Source organism: Bison bison, unplaced genomic scaffold, assembly GCF_000754665.1.
Source record: "Bison bison bison isolate TAMUID 2011002044 unplaced genomic scaffold, Bison_UMD1.0 scf7180017864044, whole genome shotgun sequence".
Taxonomy (NCBI): Eukaryota; Metazoa; Chordata; class Mammalia; order Artiodactyla; family Bovidae; genus Bison; species Bison bison.
In genome coordinates this window covers 965,191-990,260 of record NW_011494616.1, presented here as the reverse complement: position 1 = coordinate 990,260, position 25,070 = coordinate 965,191, and the positions used below count along the sequence as shown (strand labels likewise).

General features: G+C 37.5%; 1 protein-coding gene across 7 annotated transcripts in view; it reads left to right on the top strand.

Annotated features, from left to right (window-relative positions):
- The window catches only part of HDAC9 (histone deacetylase 9), a 1,025,726-nt gene that overhangs the window by 826,383 nt on the left and 174,273 nt on the right, over positions 1 to 25,070 (top strand). For all 7 annotated transcript variants that reach the window (XM_010835593.1, XM_010835596.1, XM_010835590.1 and 4 more), the window contains 4 exons: positions 1,911 to 1,966; positions 2,211 to 2,298; positions 8,096 to 8,215; positions 8,527 to 8,624. In XM_010835593.1, the coding sequence (XP_010833895.1) occupies positions 1,911 to 1,966; positions 2,211 to 2,298; positions 8,096 to 8,215; positions 8,527 to 8,624 (362 nt within the window). The remainder of the gene's footprint in view (positions 1 to 1,910; positions 1,967 to 2,210; positions 2,299 to 8,095; positions 8,216 to 8,526; positions 8,625 to 25,070) is intronic.

The window sequence follows — 25,070 nt, the reverse complement described above, 5'->3', positions numbered from 1 at the left end:
TCCAAGGGACTCTCAAGAGTCTTCTCCAACAACACAGTTCAAAAGCATCAATTCTTCAGCACTCAGCTTTCTTCACAGTCCAACTCTCACATCCATACATGACCACAGGAAAAACCATAGCCTTGACTAGACGGACCTTTGTTGGCAAAGTAATGTCTCTGCTTTTCAATATGCTATCTAGGTTGGTCATAACTTTCCTTCCAAGGAGTAAGCGTCTTTTAATTTCATGGCTGCAATCACCATCTGCAGTGATTTTGGAGCCCCCAAAAATAAAATTTTATTACATGATAGTTATATTACCTTGTATTATATTTGTTGTTATTTTCACCCTATCTACGTTTTCCCAATAAAGTATATTGCACATAATCTAATTCTTCATTCTCCGAAGTCATGTAGCACTCTAGAGTTTCACTCTACAATCTTGAAAATCACTCCCTATTGTCTTGTGTTGTTCACTAATGGTTTCTTTTTTGTTAATCTTTTTAGCCACAGAAATAGTGAGTTGCTTAAAAATAAAAATATAGAATATGTTTATTATTATTCCTAGGTTTGTAATTGGTATTGTGTCACTGACATCTAATTTGTTTCTGGGATTATCATTATGTAGGGCCTCCCTGGTGGTTCAGGCGGTAAAGAATCTGCCTGTAATTCAGGAGACCCAGGTTCAATCCCTGAGTCGGGAAGATGCCCTGGAAAAGGGAATAGTAACCCACTCCAGTATTCTTGCCTGGAGAATTCCATGGACAGAGAAGCCTGGCAGGCTGTAGTCCATGGGGTCACAAAGAGTCAGACACAACTGAGCAACTAACACAACAACAATAGGGCCATCAAAATACATAGAAAATTAACTCATTGTATGTCAGTTACCATTATGTTCTAGAAAAATTTGTGTATATTTAAAGCTCGTGGGAATAGATTATTTTTCTTGGGAATATTTTTATGCTTGTAGTAAGATTTGGAAACAAATATCCCTGGGGTATATTAAAATTATTTGAAAATTTTAGGATTGTGTATTAAAGAAAAACTCTGTTGTGAGCATATTACTCGTGTCATAGTTAAGTGAAAGGTGGTGTGAACCATCTGATAAATGATTTCTTTTTTTCGCGTCAAGTAACCCAACTTTTCTGAGCATGCTGGCTTTGCAAGGATTTATAGTTGCCTGCCTTCATGCTGGAGTTACTTCAGCTTTCCGTGATGCATTCCAGCTAATCTAGAGGTTAAGGCATTGCTTGATCATGGATAGATCTGATTGTTACTCAGCCCTGGAATTCTTTATAAAATTCCAGAATGTGGGCTAGAAATTGACTTAGGGAATCCAATAAAGTTGCAAGTCTTGGCAGTCATCCAAGCTAAATTTATAGACTGGAAGAAATATGGGCTTTCCATTGTTCTTTTTCACCTTTCTGGGGTTTCTTTTGTGTGTATGTGAGTGTGTGAGTGTAAATTTATCATTTTGCTGACATTGGAGTGGAAATAACCATTGAGGGCGTCCAGCTAAAGTATTTTCGCTTTGGATCTTCCCTAATCTTTCCAAACTTTGACCCAAACCTGCACCAAGAATGAACTTGTTCTCCCTCTCTAGGATGCTGGTGTCATGAAATAAGAACTGGTCCTTGAAAATGAATCACACCAGGATAATAGCTGATATGCCATTTGTCTGCTTGGTACAACTCCCAAACCCCTGTTCTTCCCCTGGCTCTGTGGGAGCCTTCTATCTGAGACATGATCTGAGAAAACATGATCTATATATTGTTTCTGTTCATTCTACGAAATGTATTCGGGGCATGAAAACCTTTTCTGAAGCCTCTTATAGATTCCACTCTTTTTGTATGTGCCTGATGCTCTTGGTACATGGAGATCTAAGCAGTCCTCTCCTGTCTGATCACTGAAAATCTGTCTTGTTCCTACAGAATGGATTTGCTGTGGTGAGGCCCCCAGGCCATCATGCTGAGGAATCCACAGCCATGTAAGTACCAAGGACTGCTGGCCATCTCCCAGCGCCACGGTTCCTGGCGGTCACCTGCCCCATGCATGTCTCTGAAGCCTCTAATTGTTAGCAGATGGACTGAGAAATCTTGCGAGGTACTCCCAGAAGCAGATTTATGGCTTCAGAGATCATATAGCATTTTAAAAAATGCTCTGAACATTATTTATAATGGTTTTCCTGGCTGATTTGCTTTCTTATTTCTCTGTTCTTCTCTATTCCGCAGGGGGTTCTGCTTTTTTAATTCAGTTGCAATTACCGCCAAATACTTGAGAGACCAACTAAATATAAGCAAGATATTGATTGTAGATCTGGTATGTATTCCTGGCCAGAGCTGCATTTTCAGTGACTCTAGATAAAAGGGACTGAATTTGTATTTCTCTGTTAGGTTGCCTTGTTTTTAGCACTTGCAAACAACTGAAGGGTGTGTTTCCTTTGAATGTGGAAACTCATTAAATTCAGGATTGCAGTTCTGAAACCATAAACATTCACGTTTCACTTTCATGGTGTTAACTGCAATTTAATGAGAAGAAGGCGCAGATCGGGGCAACTTTTATGATCCTTAAATGAATTGATACTTCCACAGTTAAAATAACCCAACAGAACCTGAATTTACTTTTCCCTGCAGAATATAGACTTTAAATAGTCAGATGTGCTGGAAAGAATGTTGTTGCTTTGGTAACCAATTGGCCACTTCCCCTGGTTAGCAATCATGTTGCTTGTTGTGCAACAGTGGTATTATTAAAACAAGTCAGCGCGTCTTTTTTTTTTTTTTTTTTCTGAAAAGATCTCAGATCATGTATGCCAGTTTGGGATGACTGCCGGCAGGAACCCTGCGTGATTAAGAGTCAGAGGCATTCGATTAGTCTTGCCTTTTAACATGATGCGTTCTTACACAATAGAGTTATAATTTGTTTAACAAATGGTTTGTTTAAATGCAGATGACACTTGGCATGTTGTCTATAGTAGATTCACGAATAATGAGCTGGATATCTGCCGCATACAAAAGGACCAGCCCAGGAAAGGGCGAAAGAAAACTGGCTGGTGATTTATGAGCCCCGTTTTCGGTTGGCCTCCAGTTCACGAGGAGGTGTAACAGGTTGTCTGACAAAGCATAGACAGGAAATGAACCCTGGCATCCAAAGCGAACCTGCTGCATCTGCACTTAATTAATTTTTGCAGGTGATAAAAGATTTAAAGGCAAAATATGTTAGAAGTTTTTTTGAAGTGCAAGGCTTAATAGTCTAAATCTTGTTCATATCTGCACTCATAATTAAATCTTATTGGGAAGCCGTGGCCTTACCGCCTGGTCTTCTGATTCAGTTAGGCAGGCCTGCCAGAGGGTGGGGAGAGAGCAAACAAAGCCCTGTGAAGAAACACTTGCAAGTTAAAGTAAAGAAAAAAGGAATAAAAGGCTGATAACCATTTCTAGCGTTCAAGAGGAGTGGATGTTTCCCCCCATACTGTATTGCAGCCTTCCTACAAGTTCTTTGGTGCTGAGAGTATTGAAACCCAGCTTTCCATGTGTTTTCCAAACATGCTGAAGTTTCAGTGTAGGTCATAGTTCAACATTAAAGAAACGTGTTGAAGGCCTAGATATACTACAGCAGTGAGGTCTTAAAATTTTACAAAAACGAGGACATCAGTTCCTATTTTCCCATGTATATACAAAATGACATTTTAAAGAATGAACAATTATTGGCTTGCATGATTTATAAGATAGTAAATCTTTAAAATAATTTTAATATGCTTCTAAAACACTTAAGTTCTGCTAGAAAAATAAGCTAAAAACTTGAAGAAAGGGCAGCAGATGAAGACCAAAGATTGTGAGGAAAATCTTTCTACACATTCTAAATTTGTCAAAATTATGCAGGAAAGAGATTGGTAAACTGTCACCCTGTCTTTCAGAATTTCTTCGTGTTATTTTCTGAGGACTCTTCACTACTAGGAAGATAATAACTGTTAAGAGCCTCTTTGAAAGCACACGTGTGACATCCAGACTCTAGAGCAATGGACTGTACAATAGACATGAAAGCTAAAATGCCTGGATGGTGATGGATGGATATCTTGTGCCTCAGAGGATTTGTGTGTAAAGCTTTGTTTTTGTACATTCATATAAGAATAAAAAGATTTGCCGGATATAATTTGCTATGATTTATAAAATAAGTTGCTTGGTAGCCACCAGGAGTGTCCTGTAAGCTTACTGGCCTTTGATTATGAATTTGCTCCATTATCCCACATAAAGGACGCTGATTTCCCAGCAGGCTGCAGTAGAAGAGAAGGTTTTGTTTCATGTTCTCTAAACATACGAGGTTCTTTCCAAAGGGTTGCCTCTGAGATCACCACCAGCCCGCATATTCTTGCTTTCAAGTCTTCCAGATTCTGCAGCTGCAGGAACACTTTGAGGAAATTCCCCTGTTTCTTCCAGCTGCTGAGAAGGAAGTTTTAAAGTGCCACGTGGCGCTGAGACATCCGTTCTCCCTGGCTGACAGGTCTGTTCTGCAAGTGAGCAGAGGAAAAGGAAAGGTGCTTCAGTGACAAAAGATCTTCATTCCTGCATATCCAAACTCACTGACTTTAGCTAACTGGTAGGAACCGCAGCTCCACCAGTTCTTGGGCCAACAGAAGCCAGAGCCATTCCGTTGTTCCAGCAGCTAGATTCATCATTTTTAGATGCCTACTAATTAGAGAGCCAGAGCTCTAATTCACCCTCTATTTGAGCCTGAAGCCAAATTCAGAGGCGTTGAATATTGTAGGCAGGGATGATTTCTGGTTTATCTGGAGAGCTTATTCTTCTAGTTTTCCTTCTGGGGAAGATTCCAAAGACCTTCAGATTGGTGAGGAGAGGGAGCAGGCGCACTCGCTTTTCAGCTTGCAGGAGATTGGCCGTTGTGTTCAGGGCATGAACCTGTCCTAGGATGTGCCTGCATGACTCAGGTAGCTTTTATGTAACGTGACTTTCAGTTGAAAATAATACGTTTTAGGCTATTTTCATTTTGAAAAAGGATGCTTCAAATGTCCTTAGATTTTTGGGAATTCAGTGTTCAGTCAAGCACCAAACTTGACCCAAGAATTGCCAGTACTAAATAATTGTAAGTACCAGGGACAGGAAAGCCTGGTGGGCTGCCATCTATGGGGTCACACAGAGTCGGACACTACTGAATCGACTTAGCAGCAGCAGCAGCAAATCTTAGATGCAAGATCTGTTTTGAAGCTGTGAGTTATTTGGTTCATTTTCTTACTATAGCAAGTCCTCATCATCACCAATGATTGTCTTATGTTGTTGCTATGGAGAAAAAGTCCTTAGATCATACCTGACCAGTAGGCACTTTGTATGTGTATTTTCAGAGAAAGCTGAAAAAATACTTTTAAGAATATAAGTTGTTGCCCAAAACAAAAGGCACATTTGAATTTACCTATATCTCTAAATGCTTTTGAATATAAATATGGAGTAAATAATTATCCATGCATTTTTAGAATAAATTTGTAAATTTTAATGAATAGTATCTGTTGAAGCCTTATTGTGCTGTGGGAAAGACTGTAGTTCTTATTTTGAAATTTATGCAGTGATAAGTATCCAACCTGTTTTACAAAACAAATGATTTTATATCTAAGACAAACTATCTTTTATTTGACTGTCTTAAATAAACCTTTACAGCATCAAGACAATATTTTACTGGTTTTCAAACTGTTGATATGTCTAGGCCCAGAGCACAATTTTTCTTAAAACACTGACTGAGAATTCTATCTTGTAACAGAAACAAAGTTTTCTATCAATGTTATTTTTCAAAGTATTTTGTTTGTCCATCCTCTAGATATCCATTAGCAAATTCGAGACTCTTGGGGGTTAAATTATTTCATTTCTGTTCTCATAAAGGAAAAGTTTTACTATCCCCTCCTTCCTGTCCTTTGAACATCCTGAAATCCAAGATTTAATATTTTTCAGTATGCTGTTTTTTCCCCTGATATGTGTATGCCTTTAGCCAAGACAAGTTTCTGGAAGGATGCCTATCTTCCCCAATATTCTGTGATTCCTTAATTGGATATGTGTACTGTATGGAATGGAGAAGGCAATGGCACCCCACTCCAGTACTCTTGCCTGGATAATCCCATGGACGGAGGAGCCTGGTAGGCTGCAGTCCATGGGGCTGCTAAGAGTCGGACACGACTGAGCGACTTCACTTTCACTTTTCACTTTCATGCACTGGAGAAGGAAATGGCAACCCACTCCAGTGTTCTTGCCTGGAGAATCCCAGGGACGGCAGAGCCTGGTGGGCGGCCGTCTATAGGGTCGCACAGAGTCGGACACGACTGAAGTGACTTAGCAGCAGCAACTGTATGGAAGAAGGAAGGTATGTTAGTGCATGTCTGCACTGTGGATGGCAGGATCACTTCAGGCTTTCATAAATCAGCAAATGTAGGTTTTGATAGTGTTAGTGAGGGAGTTCTGGGCTGGGGTTGACGTGGAGACAACTTATATAAACCTCAATAAGGGGCAGTAATGACCACCAGTCTCACTTCAGAGTTTTACCAAGAGAATCGAAGAGATAATGAACGTAATTGTAAGTTAACAGCATAATGGTTATGAGTTTGGCTTTAGGAGTAAGAAGTGGATTCAAGACCTTGTCTTGAAAAATTACTGAAACTCTCCAAGTCTCAGTCTGCTTACCTTTTAAATTAGGGATAATACCATATACTTCATACAAATGTTAAATGAGCTATGTAAGATGTTTAATATGGTACCTAACTCAAAATTTTTAGGAATCATTGTTGAAAATAGTGGGATTCATACTGATACAAAATAAAGTACAGTGTAAGTAGGTAGTTAACAAGTAACCAAAAATTTTTTATAACAGAACCTGAAACTATATATGTTACACATGTAGCAGTAATACTATATTAAATACAAATATGTAGGTTATTTGCTTTTAAGAGTCCTTTATTTTATTTTGTTCAGAAGCTATTTAGGAACCACATTAACTGAGACTCTTAATGCTTGAGGTCTTTTAGTAAGGACATTTTAAAAATGCTATTAGTTTTATTTTTCCCATATCTTGTATCAGTTGCAGCATGTTTGTATCATAAAGCAATTAGAAAAAAGAGCTGTTAAGTTTTGTATCATTATTGAATATGAATGCCATAAGAATTTTTTTCATTCATTTTGATGAAACTGACTTTTTTGTGTGTGGGAAGAAGGAATGGTGTAGGGAAAGAAAAAAGAGGAGGAAGGAGGCTTGGAAGAGAGCCATAATATATTAAATATATAATATTAAAATTAGGCAGATTGGACAAGATCGCATAAAGGCCCATGCCGTCGTTCTGCTTTGGCCCAAATGATTTAATAGCTAATGAGCTCATGCTTCTGTGTCTTCGACTCTTGCCGTCACAATTTTACCAAAATAAAGTATGAAGTTCTTTTTGCATCTGGCATCTCTTTTGAAGTCATTCTAACTGCTGAGGGACTGCTAACTGAACTGAGCGCTTCAAGAAAGCCAATTTACTCAGCTGGTTGCAAAGCCTTTGACCTTAATGGTGGGACTTGGCAAATCAATGCATACACGTATGTTTAGTGTTCTGTCAAGAATTGTGAAAATGCTCTGTAAGCCATAGATCCTTCTGCAGAATACTGGTTTGTAGTTTAAACATTAGTCTTTCTTCAGAGGCCAATGAGGCTAGTTAATTAAGCCTGAGGGGTTATGAACTGTTGGCAGTTAATAAGTCATAAAATTCCTCCATAAAACAGGATGCAAGATTCCATCACTGAAGCAAAGAGTACAAAGGGCCGGTGTATAAATATCTAATTGTACCAAAGGACTGGGCTTTCTCAATGACTGCTCATCTGGAGTCTCCAGGGCATGTTCTCTGTGGTTTCCTGATTTTTAGAAGCCAGTTTAAAAAATGAGTGCATTAAAGGGTAATTTGCCTGAAAGTTCAGGAAGTAAAGGGGGGTGGTGTGGAAGCAGGCTGAACACGGGAAAGAAAGAGGGATACAGAAGACAGAAAATGAGAAGGAGGGTGGGGTAGAAAGACAGGGAACTAGACATCAGGAAAGTTGTTTCCACACAGAGTTAGACGTGACTGTATTTGTCATCTGTTTTCTTTTCCCTGTAGGATGTTCACCATGGAAATGGTACACAGCAAGCCTTTTATGCTGACCCCAACATCCTGTATATTTCACTCCATCGCTATGATGAAGGGAACTTTTTCCCTGGCAGTGGAGCCCCAAATGAGGTTCGGTTTATTTCTTTAGAGCCCCACTTTTATTTGTATCTTTCAGGTAATTGCATTGCATGATTACCCCTAATTTTCTTGTCCTTTGCTGGTGTTTTAAATTACACGAGATTACTGAATTGTCCCACGGGACCAAGAACCAGTGCAGAACAAGTGCATAACCCAGAGCACTGGTTGTCAAGCAAGGTTGGACTGATTTGACATGTTGTTTGATGTTTATTTCAAGAGCACACATGTGTTTGTTTTCCTGTCTTTTTGCTTCTTCCCTGTGCTCTCCTCTACCCACTGTGGTGTGGTTTTTCTCTTCCTAGGTTGGAACAGGCCTTGGAGAAGGATACAATATAAATATTGCCTGGACAGGTGGCCTTGATCCCCCCATGGGAGATATTGAGTACCTTGAAGCATTCAGGTTGGTACTTGTTTCTCTGAAAGTGAAAAAATTAGAAAACAAATGTCCATTGAAACAACATGAAATTCAAGAGAGAAATGTAAATTTCTGACCACGGCAGAGTGGTTAAGGGAGCCATTGTATCAGAGGTCCAAAAAAATGTTTGGTTTGGGGGACCTGAATATTGCTACAAAGACAAGGAATATGAGTATCCAAAAAAGTTACATCAAGACCTAGGTGTAGTTATACAGGTATGTTCACCAGTGGCCAGGCATGTTCCTCTTTTATGCCAAAAAAAAAAAAGGGAAAAAATTTTATTGAGGAATTCTGGAAAACTCTGCCTATGATAATATATGATGTGATTTAAAATGGACATTAGCATATTGACTGCTCTGGGAGGCCCTTCACTGCCTATTTCACTTTTTTGAACAGGCACTTCCCAAACTTCATTGGGCTATAGAATTTTTTGCACGTATTTTTGCACATGGCAACTCTTGGCTTTCTTAGTTCCAAGGAACGTTGGCTTAGGCAGTCTTATTCCATCCTCGAGTATTCCATTTCCTTCATAATATGTGTGTTTTCCCTCTGACATTAAAATGGCAGTAGATTAATTGGTTGTTTTCAGTTTCTTTAGAAAATGTAGGCCTTAATTAAAGTGTTTATTAATATATACATTTTGCATTATACTTTTTTTTTCTGAAGAACTTTAAAAAGTAGTTCAAACAAGAAATACAACAAATTAAAAGTTTTTGTTTTGGATATAGTTTTTAAGTCATTTATTCTCTGGTATTAAATTTTTTTTCAGTCTTCAATAAGGTCTCTTTTAAGGAAAAATATCAGATTATGTTAATATATCCCTCACTTGCAAGATTTTAGATTTTAATGGGTTGGTACTGTAGGATTTGAGGTGTTTTGTTTATTTGTAAGCAATAGCAAACAAGTGCATGATAAGAAATTTTTGACCCATTCTTTTTTTCCTAATTTAACATTTATATATAAATTCCAAAGGGAAAAATCCTGGTGATAATGTATCCTAAATACATAGGAAAAGTTTTTAATCAGTGAAGTTTTAATGGGTTTCTGATTATTATTGCAGAAGTACAACAATACACAGAAGTTGGCCTGTGTATCATGCATACTTCAATTTTTCATTTGAGAGTCACTTTTAATTTGAGAATAGCCTCAGGAAAAATGATAGGAAATTGCTATTTTTAAGAATATTCATTAAAATAAATATATTTGTGTTGATATTTGAGGAAAATTCTACTTCAGATTTGCACTCTGAAAAAATATACACTCATATATCTGTACTCTTTATAGAAAAATAGGTGAGATAAGTTTGTTTATTTGACTTGGATTGTCTGTGATGATACCTTGTGTTCAGTTCAGTCGCTCAGTCATGTCCGACTCTTTGCGACCCCATGAATTGCAGAATGCCAGGCCTCCCTGTCCATCACCACCTCCCGGAGTTCACCCAAACTCTTGTCCATCGAGTCAGTGATGCCATTCAGCCATCTCATCCTCTGTCGTCCCCTTCTCTTCCTGCCCCCAATCCCTCCCAGCATCAAGTCTTTTCCAATGAGTCAACTCTTCGCATGAGGTGGCCAAAGTTTTAGCTTTAGCATCAGTCCTTCCAATGTTAATTAGTAGTAAAACTAAAAATGTACATTAAAAACCTATACGGGTTTCAGTATTATAAATTATTTTTGCCTGTATTTGCAACTTAAACACTGTTAATATTTTAAAGATATTTTAATGGGATAATAGACTTTTATATTACATTACGTATGAATTTGTCTGTTTATCAAGTTGACTTCGTAACTTACATGATACATACATTAAGTTCTCAACTTTAGTATGTGATTATATTCATTGGTCTGTAACACAGAGCTATTAGTTTTTTATTATAATACTATTTGTGGTACTGTACCTTTACATAAGAATAGATCAAGTATTCACAGCATGAAAGGATAATTGCTATTTTGTACGTATTCTCCCATGACAAAGTTAACAGTAGATGAGTTATTTTTTTTAAAGCCCCTTTGAACACAATTTCATTAAATAATGTGAAAATAGATATTAAGCATTGTTGCTCAGTTGCTAAGTCATCTCCAACTCTTTATGACCCCATGGACTGCAGCAAGCCAGGCTTCCCTGTCCTTCACTATGTCCCAGAGTTTGCTCAAACTCATGTCCATTGAATCAATGATGCCATCCAACCATCTCATTCTCTGTCACCCCATTTTCCTCTTAACTCAGTCTTGTTCAGCCTCAGGATCTTTTCCAGTGAGTTGACTCTTTGCATCAGGTGGCCAAAGTATTGGAGCGTCAGCTTCAGCATCAGTCCTTCCAATGGATAAACAGGGTTGATTTCCTTTAGGAATGACTGGTTTGATATTAAGTGTATATTTTTGATTGGAATGGTGATTGAATCAAGTGCTTCTGAAAGCATTTGAATGTCCTGAAGACAGTACCTTCTGTTGCCTGGAAAGAGCAAAGAGCACTTTATTTTAGCAAACTTCTCTGAACTTCCCAGTGTGGTCACCATATCCAGGCTGAATTAGAAGAGAGGCTACATTATTTAGCTCTGCTACAGAAATGTAAAATTGTGACTTTGATGTTTATAGTTATTTAAGAACCAGATTTAATCCATAATAAGTCTATTAATTTTGAACTATACAATTTTTGCTTGCTGCTCAATTTGTATAACTAGAAATACTTGTAAACTGTCCTTGGAGGACTCAAGAAATTTAAGTCCTTAATTCAAAAAATATTCATTGAATGCATAGTATATGCCAGGGACAGTGATGAGCACTTGGAAGTTAGAGTTGATATGCTCTTAGGGAACATAATAAAAGTGGTACTTACTGTTCTAGAGAATAGATGTCCTTAGACATAGAGAGGATAAAATGATGAATTACTTCTGAAAGGTTCTGGGACGCTTTCATCAAGTATTATTGTACTTGTGTTTTCAAAATAAGTGGTAGTTTTCAAGGGGTAAAAGAATTGGACTAAGAAGATTCATACTAGCCAGAGAGAATAGGCTGTGAAAGCGTGGAGTCGTGAAACGATCTTGCTCTGCGGGCTCAAGAGCGTGAGGGTGAGATTGCATGGCAGGTATACAGGTCATACTTCATACAGGCTTTTGCAGGCAAAGAATGCCCATCTCTCTCTCTCTCATCTATCTGTCTATATATATATATATATACACACACACACACACATATATATATATTCCTTTCTAATTTGGGGCACTAGTGTGGCCTCCAGATAAATTTTAGTGTAGTATTATAAGCATATCCTTCTTAATATAATCCCTTTTCTAAGTATTGAAAGTGAAGAGCTTTCTGACATCTGTGTGTGGATGTCAAATTACAGAAGTGGGGAGGAAATAAATGGAGTCTTTTCTTTTTTCTAAAGTTTTAATTGTTTCTGGACTGTGATAAGTATCTTTGGAAGAAAAGCCCTGTCTCTCTGAAACTCCGTTTATAATAGGATATAAGATAGCTGCTTATTTTACCAGCCAGAATTTCCATACATATTGTCTTTGGGTTGGTCTCTGTTGTGTGTTGTTTTTTTCTGTGGCAAAAAGAAAATTGCAGACAAATTGAACATTTTCTTTTTGCTTTAAGTTTTCTAGATAGTTTTAAAAATGTAATAGAATATATAACATTTCATATCTGGTTCAGATAGCTAGTATTTCTTCTATGCAGTTATTAATATCATTAATTTCTGAATAATTGTAGAATGTGGGAGGAGCAGGGGATGACAGAGGATGAGATGGTTTGATAGCATCACCAACTCAGTGGACATGAATTTGAGTAAACTCTGGGAGTTGGTGATGGACAGGGATGCCTGGTGTGCTGCAATCCATGGGGTCCCAAAGAGTCGGGCACAACTGAGCAACTGAACTGAGGAACTGAACTGATGCTTCAGATTTCTCACAAGTTTTTAAAATCTTCAGTAATATCAAGTATCTTTTAAGTATTTTTTATTAAATAATTATGGGTATTTATATTAAGATCTTACATGGCAGGTTCTCGATTATAGATGTTATGGACATCATGGCTATTTCTTAAGTGGTTTGTATAAGCCACAGAACTACCATATGGAAGGGCTGTGATGTGGCTCTAAAATCTATACTGTTTCTATCCCACCACACTGCTGTTCTTTTCTGTTGTTCATAAGGTAAAAGACTAAGGTGTGATAAAGCATAGTGAACTTATACTGTAATATAAGACTTCTCCCCATGACCTGAATCACAAATCCCTAGTACACAGCATGGCAAAGAAGAGCTATTCAATAATTCTGGCTGAGTAAATCAATTAATAGATAAATAATTCAGAAAAGAGGGTAGAATGATACACTACGGTAGAAGCTTTGGAACCCCCTGAGGGACCTGCATGAAATCTGACTATCTCTTGGTCCCTCAAGGAGTATGCTTTATAAGAACTCTGAGCACTCATTTGCTTGTAACAATTTCAAATGTCTTCTCTTTGTTCAACAAATATTTTCTGAATGCCTGCTTATCAATTTCTGTTCCAGTCACTTCAAAAGACTGTTTTTCTTCCTTATACATAATCACTAAATGAGCGCAGTACACATTTTTTTCTAAAAATTAATTCTTTAAGAGTTATGTAAATATTAAAGTGGTTATCTGTATAAGACCATTTATTTACTTTTGTACAATATTATTAACATATAAGGTACAGGTGCACAGTACAGTGATTCACAGCTATAAGTGTTATACTCTATAGTTATTACAAAATGATGGCTATGTTCCCCATGTTTTACAGTACATCCATGTACCTTACTCTGTATATAATAATTAAGTGAAGTGAGTGAAAGTCACTCAGTCGTGTCTGACTCTTTGCTACCCCATGGACTGTCCATGGAATTTTCAAGGCCAGAATACTAGAGTGGGTAGCTTTTCCCTTCTCCAGGGGATCTTCTCAACCCAGGGATAGAACCCAGGTCTCCGACATTGCAGGCAGATTCTTTACCAACTGAGCTATCAGGGAAGCTCTGTATATAATAATTCAATTCAGTTCAGTTCAGTCACTCAGTCGTGTCTGACTCTTTGCGACCCCCATGAAGTGCAACACGCTAGGCCTCCCTGTCCATCACCAACTCCCGGAGTTCACCCAAATTCTTGTCCATCGAGTCAGTGATGCCATCCAGCCATCTCATCCTCTGTCGTCCCCTTCTCCTCCTGCCCCCAATCCCTCCCAGCATCAGGGTCTTTTCCAGTGAGTCAACTCTTCGCATGAGGTGGCCAAAGTACTGGAGTTTCAGCTTCAGCATCAGTCTTTCCAAAGAACACCCAGGACTGATTTCCTTGAGGATGGACTGGTTGGATCTCCTTGCAGTCCAAGGGACTCTCAAGAGTCTTCTCCAACACCACAGTTCAAAAGCATCAATTCTTCGGCGCTCAGCCTTCTTCACAGTCCAACTCTCACATCCATACATGACCACTGGAAAAACCATAGCCTTGACTAGACAAACCTTTGTTGGCAAAGCTTTTGAATATGTTATCAAAGTTGGTCATAACTTTCCTTCCAAGGAGTAAGTATCTTTTAATTTCATGGCAGCAGTCACTCCCTACCTCTAAATTGCCCCTCTTGCCTCTGTCTCCTGGTAACCACTAGTTTGTTCTCTGTGAGTTTGCTTCTTTTTGGTTGTATTCACTAGTTTATTGTTTTTAGATTCCACATATAAATGAAACCAGACACTATTTCTTTCTCTGTGAGACATATTTCACCTAGCGTAATGTTCTCCAGGTCCATCCATGTTGCTGCAAATAGCAAAACTTTATGCTTTTCTAACTCCTATCCATTGCATACGTATACCACATCGTCTTTACTCTTTCATCCACCGATGGGCACTTCCGTTGCTTCCATATCTTGGCAGTGTAAATAATGCTGCTGTGAACACTGGGGTGCTTGTATCGTTTTGAATTAGTGTTTGGGGATTTTTTGGCTATATACCTGCGAGTGAAATTTCTGGATCATATGGTGTAGGTATGTATGCGTGCATGCTCAGTCATTTTTGACCCTTTGCAACCACCAGGCTCCTCTGTCCATGGCATTTTCTTGGCAAGAATTCTGGAGTGGCTTGCCATTTCCTTCTCCAGGATAGCTCCCCTACCCAGGGATCAAACCCATATCTCCTGCATTGCGGAAAGATTCTTTACTGCTAAGCCACCAGGGAAACCTGGGTCATAAGATAGTTATAGTTTTAATTTTTTGAGAAACTTTCATGTTTTCCACAGTGGTTGAACCAATTTATATTCCCACTAGCAGTGTAGGAGCATTCCCTTTACTCCACATTCTTGCCAACATTTGTTATTTGTGTTCTTTCAAATGATAGCCATTCTGACAAGTGTGAGGGGATACCTCATTGTAGTTTTGATTTGCATTTCTCTGATGATTAGCAATGTTGAGCATCTTTCCATGCTCATGGTCTGTTGGCCATCTTTATTTCCTCTTTGGAAAAATATTTACTTCTTCTGCCCATTTTTAAATCAGGTTATTTGGGTTTTTGATGTTGAATTGTATGAGCTATTTATATATATAAATAGTATATATAACCCGTTATTTGTCGTATCATTTGCAAATATTTTCTCCCATTCAGTTAGTTTTCTTTTCATTTTGTCAGAGGTTTCCTTTGCTGTGCAAAAGTTTTTCAGTTTAATTAGGTCCCTTTTGCTTATTTTGCTTTTATTTCCTTTGCTTTAGGAGATATATCTAAAAAATTTTTATGACTTATGTCTCAGCATATTATGCTTATGTTTTCCTCTGGGAGTTTTATGGTTTCTCACCTTACATTTAGGTCTGTAAACCATTTTGAACTTATTTTTGTAAATGACGTGAGAGGGTGTTCTGATCTTATTCTTTTATATGTAGTTGTCCAGTCTTCCCAGTACTACTTATTGAAGAGACTGTCTTTTCTCCTTTGTATATTCTTGCCTCCTTTGTCATGTTATAGATAAATAAACTGTAAGTGTGTGAGTTTATTTCTGGGCTGTCTGTTCTGTTCTGTTATCTGTCTTATTGTGCCAATGTCATACTGTTTTGATTACTGTAGCTTTTAGTATAGTCTGAAGTCAGGGAGAGTGATTCTTTCAGCTCTGTTCTTCTGTTGCAAGTGTTTTGTTTTTTTTTTTTTTAATGTTCAGGCTCTTTTGTATTTCCATACAAATTTAAATTCTTTTTTTCCTGTTCTATGAGAAATGCCATTGGTATTTTGATAGCAATTGCATTACTTTGTAGATTACCTGACATAGTATGGTAATTTTAACAATATTAATAGTTTGTGCATAGTGGGCAAGAGATAATATGTATCTCACACTTCTAATTGAATCTAGTGAGAAGACATCTACATGTGTTTAAAAAAGTGAGCAGCAATTTCTGATGTAGAAGAAAAAGTCCTTCAAATTATGTATATTTTACTGGATATTGGATAGATAAATAAATGAATGAATGAGTACATGGATGATGGTTTCCTTGGATTTTTAATTGCAAAAAATAAGTACAGGCCCTTTACATTTAGAAGGTACTGATGAAATAGCAAATGTCTCATTTGGCACCCACTGAAGACAAGCTAAGAGAGTAACTTAGATCTATTGATTTGGGTTCCTTAGATGCAAACTTAAAAAGCTGTGATTTTTAAAAAATTACAAATCTCCAAGCCAACGTGTTTATACTCTGTAGCTACCATAATTAATATTTGTTAATGGTAAGAATTTCCAAACACAAAATGTGTATAAACATCAGGTTTTCAGGCATATTCACCTTTGGGGGAAAACTGCTACCCAGGATGATTCTGCTTCGCCAGATTGTCAGAATGCCAACTGAAAATGAGGAAATGAGCGAGTTACCTAACCTAGAAAATATATATTGAGTATGTGTTGTTATTTTATTGTAAAATTCAGTTCAGTTGCTCAGTCTTGTCCAACTCTTTGTGACCCCATGGAGTGCAGCACTCCAGGCTTCCCTGTCCATCACCAACTCCCATAGCTTGCTCAGACACATCACATGTCCATCAAGTCAGTCATGCCATCCAACCGTCTCATCCTCAGCCATCCTCTTCACCTCCTGCTTTCAATCTTTCCCAGCATCAGGGACTCTTCCAGTGAGTCAGTTCTTCGCATCAGGTGGCCAAATATTGGAGTTTCAGCTACAACATCAGTCCTTCGAATGAATATTCAGGACTGGTCTCCTTTAGGATGGACTGGTTGGATCTCCTTGCAGTCCAAGGGACTCTCAAGAGTCTTCTCCAACACCACAGTTCAAAAGCATCAATTCTTTGGCACTCAGCTTTCTTTAAAGTCCAGCTTTCACATCCATACATGACTACTGGAAAAGCCATAGCCTTGACTAGACACACCTTTGTTGGCAAAGTAATGTCTCTGCTTTTTAATATGCTGTCTAGGTTGGTCATAACTTTTCTTCCAACGAGCAAGCGTCTTTTAATTTCATGGCTGCAGTCACCATCTGCAGTGATTTTGGAGCCCAAGAAAATTAAGTAAGACACTGTTTCCATTGTTTCACAATCTATTTGCCATGAAGTGATAGGACTGGATGCCATGATCTTAGTTTTCCAAATGTTGAGTTTTAAGCCAACTTTTTCACTCTCTTCTTTCACTTTCATCAAGAGATTCTTCTTACTTTTTACATAAGGGTGGTGTCATCTGCATATCTGAGTTATTGATATTTCTCTCAGCAATCTTGATTCCAGCTTGTGCTTCATCCAGCCTGGCATTTCACATGATGTATTCTTCATATCTTTTCATTGGCTTATGAATTGTCTCTATTTAGTCAAAATATTTTTGTGTTGCAAATATAGCCTTTGTTAAAATACTTTGACCAAATAACCAATAGAATGTTTAAAAAATAGCATATTTGTTACGCAGGCAAAGCCGCTGAATCAGTTGAGCATATACAAAGAGTCAGAACAGCCTGTATCTGTTTCTGTTGTCTTTGGTTTGCACCAGTTTGCTTTAGTGATATAAGCAAATTTAAAATCCATTAATACAAAACTGTGATTTGAAACTTGACTAGATCGCATATCTGTTCTCAGTTCATGAGTCACATTGTCAATTCTGTTCTAGATGCAGTGTCTTTAAAATAGAGCTTACTATGATTTCTTCCCCTTTTGTGGTAAAAATAGAACAGTATGCATTTAAAATTTAACTTGAGAGCAGATAATAGAGCCCTTAGTTGTCATATTTACAGAGCAGCTATTCCTCAGACAACTAGTTAGCATAACTAGTGGTTGAATTTACCATGAAATGATAGTAGATAATTTTGAGCAGGGCATATAAATAAATACAATATTTTATTTTACCTTATTTTATCAAACACAACATTACTGCTCTAACTAATTATAGAGCTGCTGCTGCTGCTAAGTCACTTCAGTCATGTCTGACTCTGTGTGACCCCACAGACGGCAGCCCACCAGGCTCCCCTGTCCCTGGGATTCTCCAGGCAAGAACACTGGAGTGGGTTGCCATTTCCTTCTCCAATGCAGGAAAGTGAAAAGTGAAAGTGAAGTCACTCAGTCGTGTCCACCCCTCAGTGACCCCATGGACTGCAGCCTTCCAGTCTCCTCTGTCCATGGCATTTTCCAGGCAAGAGTACTGGAGTGGGGTGCCATTGCCTTCTCCGAATTTTAGAGCACTGACTTCTAAATGGTCTTGTCATATGCAGAGACTAAAAGAGTTTGCTTAATTCTGAGAAATGAGAGAATATCTTAGTAAATATTTCTGTCCTCTCGTTGATAATGACAACTAAGTACATATTTTATGGCCATTGTTCTTATTTTTATCATATTTTAGTGAAGTTTATTGCTGAGAGAATGAAAAATAAAACTATTATAAGATAACATAATGATAATAACATAGTAACATAGAACATTCATTGAGGACTTAACATTTGTTAGTTGCTCATTTCTTTTCATCTTTACAAGTTGTTGAATTAAGTGCTGCCAGTTTCCAGATGGGGACACGAAGTCCCCTTTGAGTTTTGGTAGGTTTCCTGATGTCACATAGCTGGTTAATGGTGATCAGGGATTGTGTGTCAAAAAGTGTGAGTATAGAGACAGTACTTCTTGGCCCTAAGTTAAAAACTATAATTCCTCTGTCAAGCTTCCCTGATAGTTCAGTTGGTAAAGAATCTGCCTGCAATGCAGGAGACCCAGGTCCTATTCCTGAATTGGGAAGATCCTCTGGAGAAGGGAAAGGCTACTCACTCCAGTATTCTGGCCTAGAGAATTCCAGAGTCTGTGGTTGCAGAGAGTCAGAGATAACTGAGCAACTTCCACTTTCACTTCCTCTGTTAAGAGTAGGGGTTACAGAACAATAATAAAGAGAGAAATTCTTTGCCAATGCATTTTAGTCTATCTAGCATTTATCTTTCACATTTAAATTGGTAATACTATTTTAAAATTGAAAATAATTCCTAGATTCTCACTATCCTTGTATCATATACTAATTCCAAGCCACTTCTCTCTGTGCCCTTCCTCATGTCCACACTAAGAGCCTATCAAATAAAACTCATTTAATTTTTCTTCTTTTTGATAACCAGACTGTTTACAATGGAGAATGTATTTTTTCCTTTTTTATTAAAATAGTTTTTTCATTATTTACATATTTAGACATTTTTGAAATGGGTATGTGATTGAACTTGAGAAAACCCAAATTAAATTTTAATAGATGGATAAATGAACACTTAGATCCAACTTTGAAATAAAAAATGATTTGTTGTCATCTAAAAATCATACTCAATACTGCAGAATTGATTTGGGGTCTTATTTTGTCTATAAGAACTGTGGTTGATGCTTCACGGTCTTCAAATGGATTTTCAATTGCTAATGACAACCAAATATATTATGCTCATGATAGTATGTATTTTCCCAAGGATGTTGAAGACATTTTGGGAAAGAGGGTGGAATTTCTTGAAACAATTTGCCAATATGAAATACTGTACATATCAAATTGGCCCTACTACCATCTTTCCCAGACCATTTATCATAGCTCACAAATCAAGCCCACATTTTCTTTTTCTGAAAGACTTGGCTAATAAAGAAGATGTGGACTTCAAATCTGAACTTGTCAGTCAATCTTGGGAACAAAGCAGTAATGATTTTCATCTATTGATATTTTATTTCAGTGAAGAGCAATACATACGAAATTACTGTTGGAGTGACCTACAGTTTTACTCATTGTCCAGATTCTGTTCTTTATATTCTGCATGTAGAGATGTTTCAAGAAGTTTTATCAGAACAGGTCAGAAGAAAAAGATCCATAGGAATAAATTTTAGAAAGCTGTCAGGACTATCTGCTCTTTAGTTTCAGCAGTAAGTATAGTTTAAGAACATTTTTCCTCTTTCATCTGTGCAACATATTGTACCAATTTTCATCAAAAAATTACAATTTCTATAGGTGTGTGTCTCTAGATACCCTTAGAATTTTGCTCTTTGACCTTCAGAGTAAATTGATCTTATGCACACCTGTCTTCCTTGGGAAACTTGCAAACTTCATTTTTGAGTTGAGCATCAAAGAGAGATGATATTATTAGACAGTATAGAACTCAGGTAAAAAAAAAAGTCCAGGAAGTATCTTGAAGTGCTTGAAGTTTTGAAATGTGAATTGTATTCTCTTTTGTGAACTATTTAAAATAGTTCAAATGCAAGATACTTTTTATTATTATTTTGAAAGATCAGCTGTAAAAATTTTAAGCAACATTTTCCCTTCTGACTTAGAACAGTTTTAAATCCAGAAATTTCCAGGAATTTGTATAGCAATTATACACTTTTCTAACTAATAAGGACTAATTAAGAGAGTAGCTATATTCTATTAACTTTACCCTAGCACTTCTTTCTAAGAAAGAAAGTAATTTGCGTGACTGGAAACAATTTGTTTTTATTTTAAGGATGGAACAGTGGATTACAAAACCCTTGCCTTGCACAAAATCCTCCCAACATATGTGTAATACTCAGAGATATCAGGAAATGAAAGCTTTCCACGAAATAGTATTGTGAAGCTTTCTAGGCCAGAAATAGCACATCTTTTGTACTGTCAAGCAGCGCAGATCAATTCATCAGTTTAAATCATCTCATCTAGTAATGATGGACTTGGTATGCAGTTAATTACAATATGACATAGCCAGAATGGAAGGTACATATAATTAATGGACTGTGAAGTCATACTTTTTATTTTCACAGTTTTAGTGAATATTTTAAGATTATACTTCATTTACTGGTAAGATAAAGCCAAATAAAAGTTACTTATCCTGTATTTCAATGAACTGATTTTATTTATTGAACTATATTTATTATTTATTAACTAAATTTCAATGCCTTTTGTTCTTCATGTGTTTTCTTGAAAGTGAATAATTTGCCTTCATTTCCATGGTTTTACACCTAAAGTTTACTAAAGCTAAATTTATTGAGAGGACAAATGATGTGAGAAAAGAAAGAGAACTTTTGTTTTAGTGTACCATAAATATGAATTTTTAGTCCCTTTTCTGAACTAGATAGATATAATGTTTACTAATAGAAATTTACTATGTAACTTTTCCAAGCAGAAGAGTCCACTTTGGGAAATGTCTGTTCATTAGAAAGTCTGTGTGAATATTACCCGAGGTGCAGGACTGAAGTTTACATAATTTTCTTGTAGGCATGACTCTCAGATAGTAGTCCAGATCTTTGTATGACATCGGATATCTGAATGATTGATAGATAATTTTCCATATTTCATCCCAGTGATTTGATGTCATGTAGATGAAGCTTATAAATCAACATTCGTTCCTATAAGTGTAGACATTTAAACTCCTCTGGCAACTCTATAAAAGGTTGAGGATGTGCCCTTGTATATTTCACAAATATGTCCATCTTTTTTAAGGATACTACAGTCCTGGATATTTGTTGTCTTAACATATTCTGCTCCAAAGAGCAGTATTGTTGTTGTGAAGCCGGATGGAGAGCAGCAGACTTCTAGACTGAGTAAATTCTTATGGGAAAGGCTCAGCAAAGAAACATTCTTGGCATTATAATTCATATTTTGTAATTTGAAAAGTGACTGGGAGAGGAATTCCCTGGCTGTCCAGTGGTTAGGACTGTGCACTTCTACTGCAGGGGCACAGGTTTGATCCTTAGTCAAGGAACTAAGATCTTGCAAACCATGCAGTGTGACCAAAAAAAAGGTGAGGGGCATGGAGGAGGGAAGATGAATGACTGAGTCACCTTTCAGTCTTAGCAGAATTTTAAATCCATCTGTCTGTCAACTTGGGCATATTTTGCATACCAAAGCAAGTACAGAAATAGCCATCAAGAAAATAACCTCTTTGTATTAAAGATATATAATATTATATTTGAAAACAGAATATTGATTCATCCAGGATGTGTATTTTTTTGTTGGTTCCTAACTCCTTGAAATTAAAGCAATATTGGAGTTACTGAATTTCAGAAACAAATGAGCATTTTTATTCAAAGAGTAGTCAGAGGCAAGAATATGAAGAGGAGTTTATTTACAATCCAGAGCGAGAATGAAGCTGGCACAGATTTATAATTTAAAAGTTTTATAACCCAAAGAAAGCTTGATGACTTGATCCTCTCTGCTTTCGGTTTCAGAAAAAGTCTCTTCAAGTTGCTGCCTTGAGCCTCTGACTTTGCTTTGTGTACCCGAGTCTTCTCCCTTTTACAAGTTTCTGATACTCTCACTTCCCTTTTATATTCCAGAACTTCTAAATTGAAAATACATTTGCAGAAATTATTCAGTGATGCCTTCCTCTCTGGTAAATATAATTATTCCAAGTTTGACTCAGCAGATGAAAGAGGCAGGGACAGAAATAAAATCTGGGGATGTCATGTTTTAATTGATTTAGTTTAAAGTTATTTGATTAAATTGTAAATTACTCAGAAAACTGAAGTCTGTCAGAAGCTTAATATATTCCCTTTAGTTTAGTTATTTGAGGATATGACAATTGATACAAATCAAATGTAGGATCCAAATGGAAAATATTTAATTATGAAAGAAGGATCAGTCACCTGTTACTATGGTTTGTTGTTGTTGTTGATTAGTTGCTAAGTCATGTCCTACTCTTTTGCGATCCCATGGACTGTAGTCCGCCAGGCTCCTCTGTCCATGGGATTTCCCAGGCAAGAATACAGGAATGAATTGCCATTTTCTTCTCCAGGGGTTCTTCCCAACCCAGGGATTGAACCCACATTTCCTGCATTGGCAGGCCGATTCTTTACTGCTGAACCACCAGGGAAGTTTACTAGTTAGTTACAAGTTAGTTTTACTAGTAAACACCTGTTAGTTTACTAGTGTCAGTTTTTTGAAAGTAAGCAAATTAGCATATTGTATGTCTTCTAAAAAAAAGCAGTGATATGTCTAATATAGATATATAGGCATAATGTTTGACATAGTTCTCTAAACATGCTTTTGAAAAAATTAGGATGTAAACAGATCCTCCCACTGTCAGAGCCAAATGTGAAATCCTGTACCAAGTTTGAAGGGCTTATTAGGCCCACTTTAAAATTTTGTTGTTTTATAATAACTTTGGAAAAGTGTATTGTTCCTTGTAAAATACCCACATGTTCTCCTTTGGAATGGCTCCAGACTATAACTGAACCACGAGGTTGCCCCCTGTTGCTTTATGTATTGTTTAATTGTCTGCCTTTGGTGGATGTTTTTATTAAAAGCCTATTATTTAGGATAAGACCAAAGTGTCATTTTAAGAACAGCAGAAGCAGAATCGCTCCATCCCATAGTTCTTTTTCATAGGTGTGTTAGTGAACACTGGATGCCGCTAATGAGCCTGCCAGCATTTTTTTTTCTTGTAATACTTCAAAAAGAGCAACAACAACAACAAACACAACGCCAGATTTTTTATTTTCCTCCCATAAAACATGACTGCACTGCCCAGAAGAGCTGTGAGTTTGCATGGCCGTGCCCAGGCTGGTAGGGTGAGAGGAGTCTGTCTGCTCTGCGTGTTCACCCGCTGCTCTGCCTGTGTGTTGGTCCTGGAGGAGCTAGGCTGGAGTTGCGTGCACTTTGGTGCACAGGGCCAGGTCCTGCCCGAGGAGCTTAGGGGGCAGGGAGGGCTTCCTGGGGTGTTCACCAAACCCATGTGTGCACAGCTCTGAAGTAAGTTCTCAAAGTCCTCTCCCTTCCCACAATCCAGTTGTAAGATAAGTATCATTCTGAAGTTCTCAGATCACTCTGCATATAAATTAGGTCTGGAAAAAATGTTTAACTTAATGATCCTAATTCTAAATGTTCTCCCTGAATATTTTCTTCTCTGAAGTGGCATCATCATATCACTCACTGACTTCTCAGAAGTGGGCTCTGGAAAGAATTCAGTGTTCTCTAGCAGGTCCTTGCCACAAAGAGCAAGCAAGAATTCGATTAGTCTTCTTCCCAAGCCAGTCTTCATGACTGTGACCCCCCCTTAGGCAAAAAAAAAAAAAAAAAGAAAAACTTGGAGACACGGTACCTTGATACCATTTCTAGGACTTAAATGATCTCATTAAATTCCAATGCTAGATATCATGTTGACATTTGAGGAAATATGATTATTGACAAGATGTAAGCCTGTTATACACTATATCACTTCAAAAGGAGAAGGGCCATTAGGCCATAATTACATCAGAAACAGTATACACATTTGGCTGGTTTATAAACTGTCACTTTCAGAAGTACCAAGACATATAAAAGTCTCCAAAGGTTCCATTATGGCCCTATTTCCAACAGTATTCTCTGACAAACTAAATAAATTACTGCATGTATTGGACCTTTGAGGCTTGGGGCAAAGAATGGAAAAATTATTTACAAAAGCTTGAAAATATTTAATCACTAAGGCAGGGGGGCAACGGTGTTTTAATTAGCAGGTCCTCGGGCCATTGGCTGACTGGAGGCTTTCTCAAACAACCACACAAATGCACTGAATAGCTGTTTGCCAGCCTTAGGGTCAGGCCTGAGATGAAACAGATAAGATAATTGGCTCTAATGAAATCCAGAAGGCCTTGGCTTTCTTGTTTGAGCTTGGATTTGAAAAGTGCGTGTGGAAGTGAGGCTTAATTCAAACCAGAACTGAGCTAGGCCCGTTTCTCAGTGACTTTGATATTGTTTGAAGTTCTAAAAGTGTTCGCCACACCACTAGCCTGCTGGGCTGGGCCTCCCTGGTACCCTTAATTACTGAGCTTTATTGCTGACTTTACTACACAGGAAAGGGGCCATTATATGTTCCATCAACATCAGCTCTTCTCAGATTGGAGGAAAGGGCAGGGTTAAAGGCCACTGTAGGAAGGCAGAAACTTCACTTTGAGGTAGTCAGATCGTTTACCAGTGTTGGGTTTCACCGTTATGCGCATACATTCCTTACAACACAGAAGCCCGATTTCCATTTTTTAAACAAGTGATTACTTTTCAAAACATTTTTGTTTGTGCCTGTTTTTTGC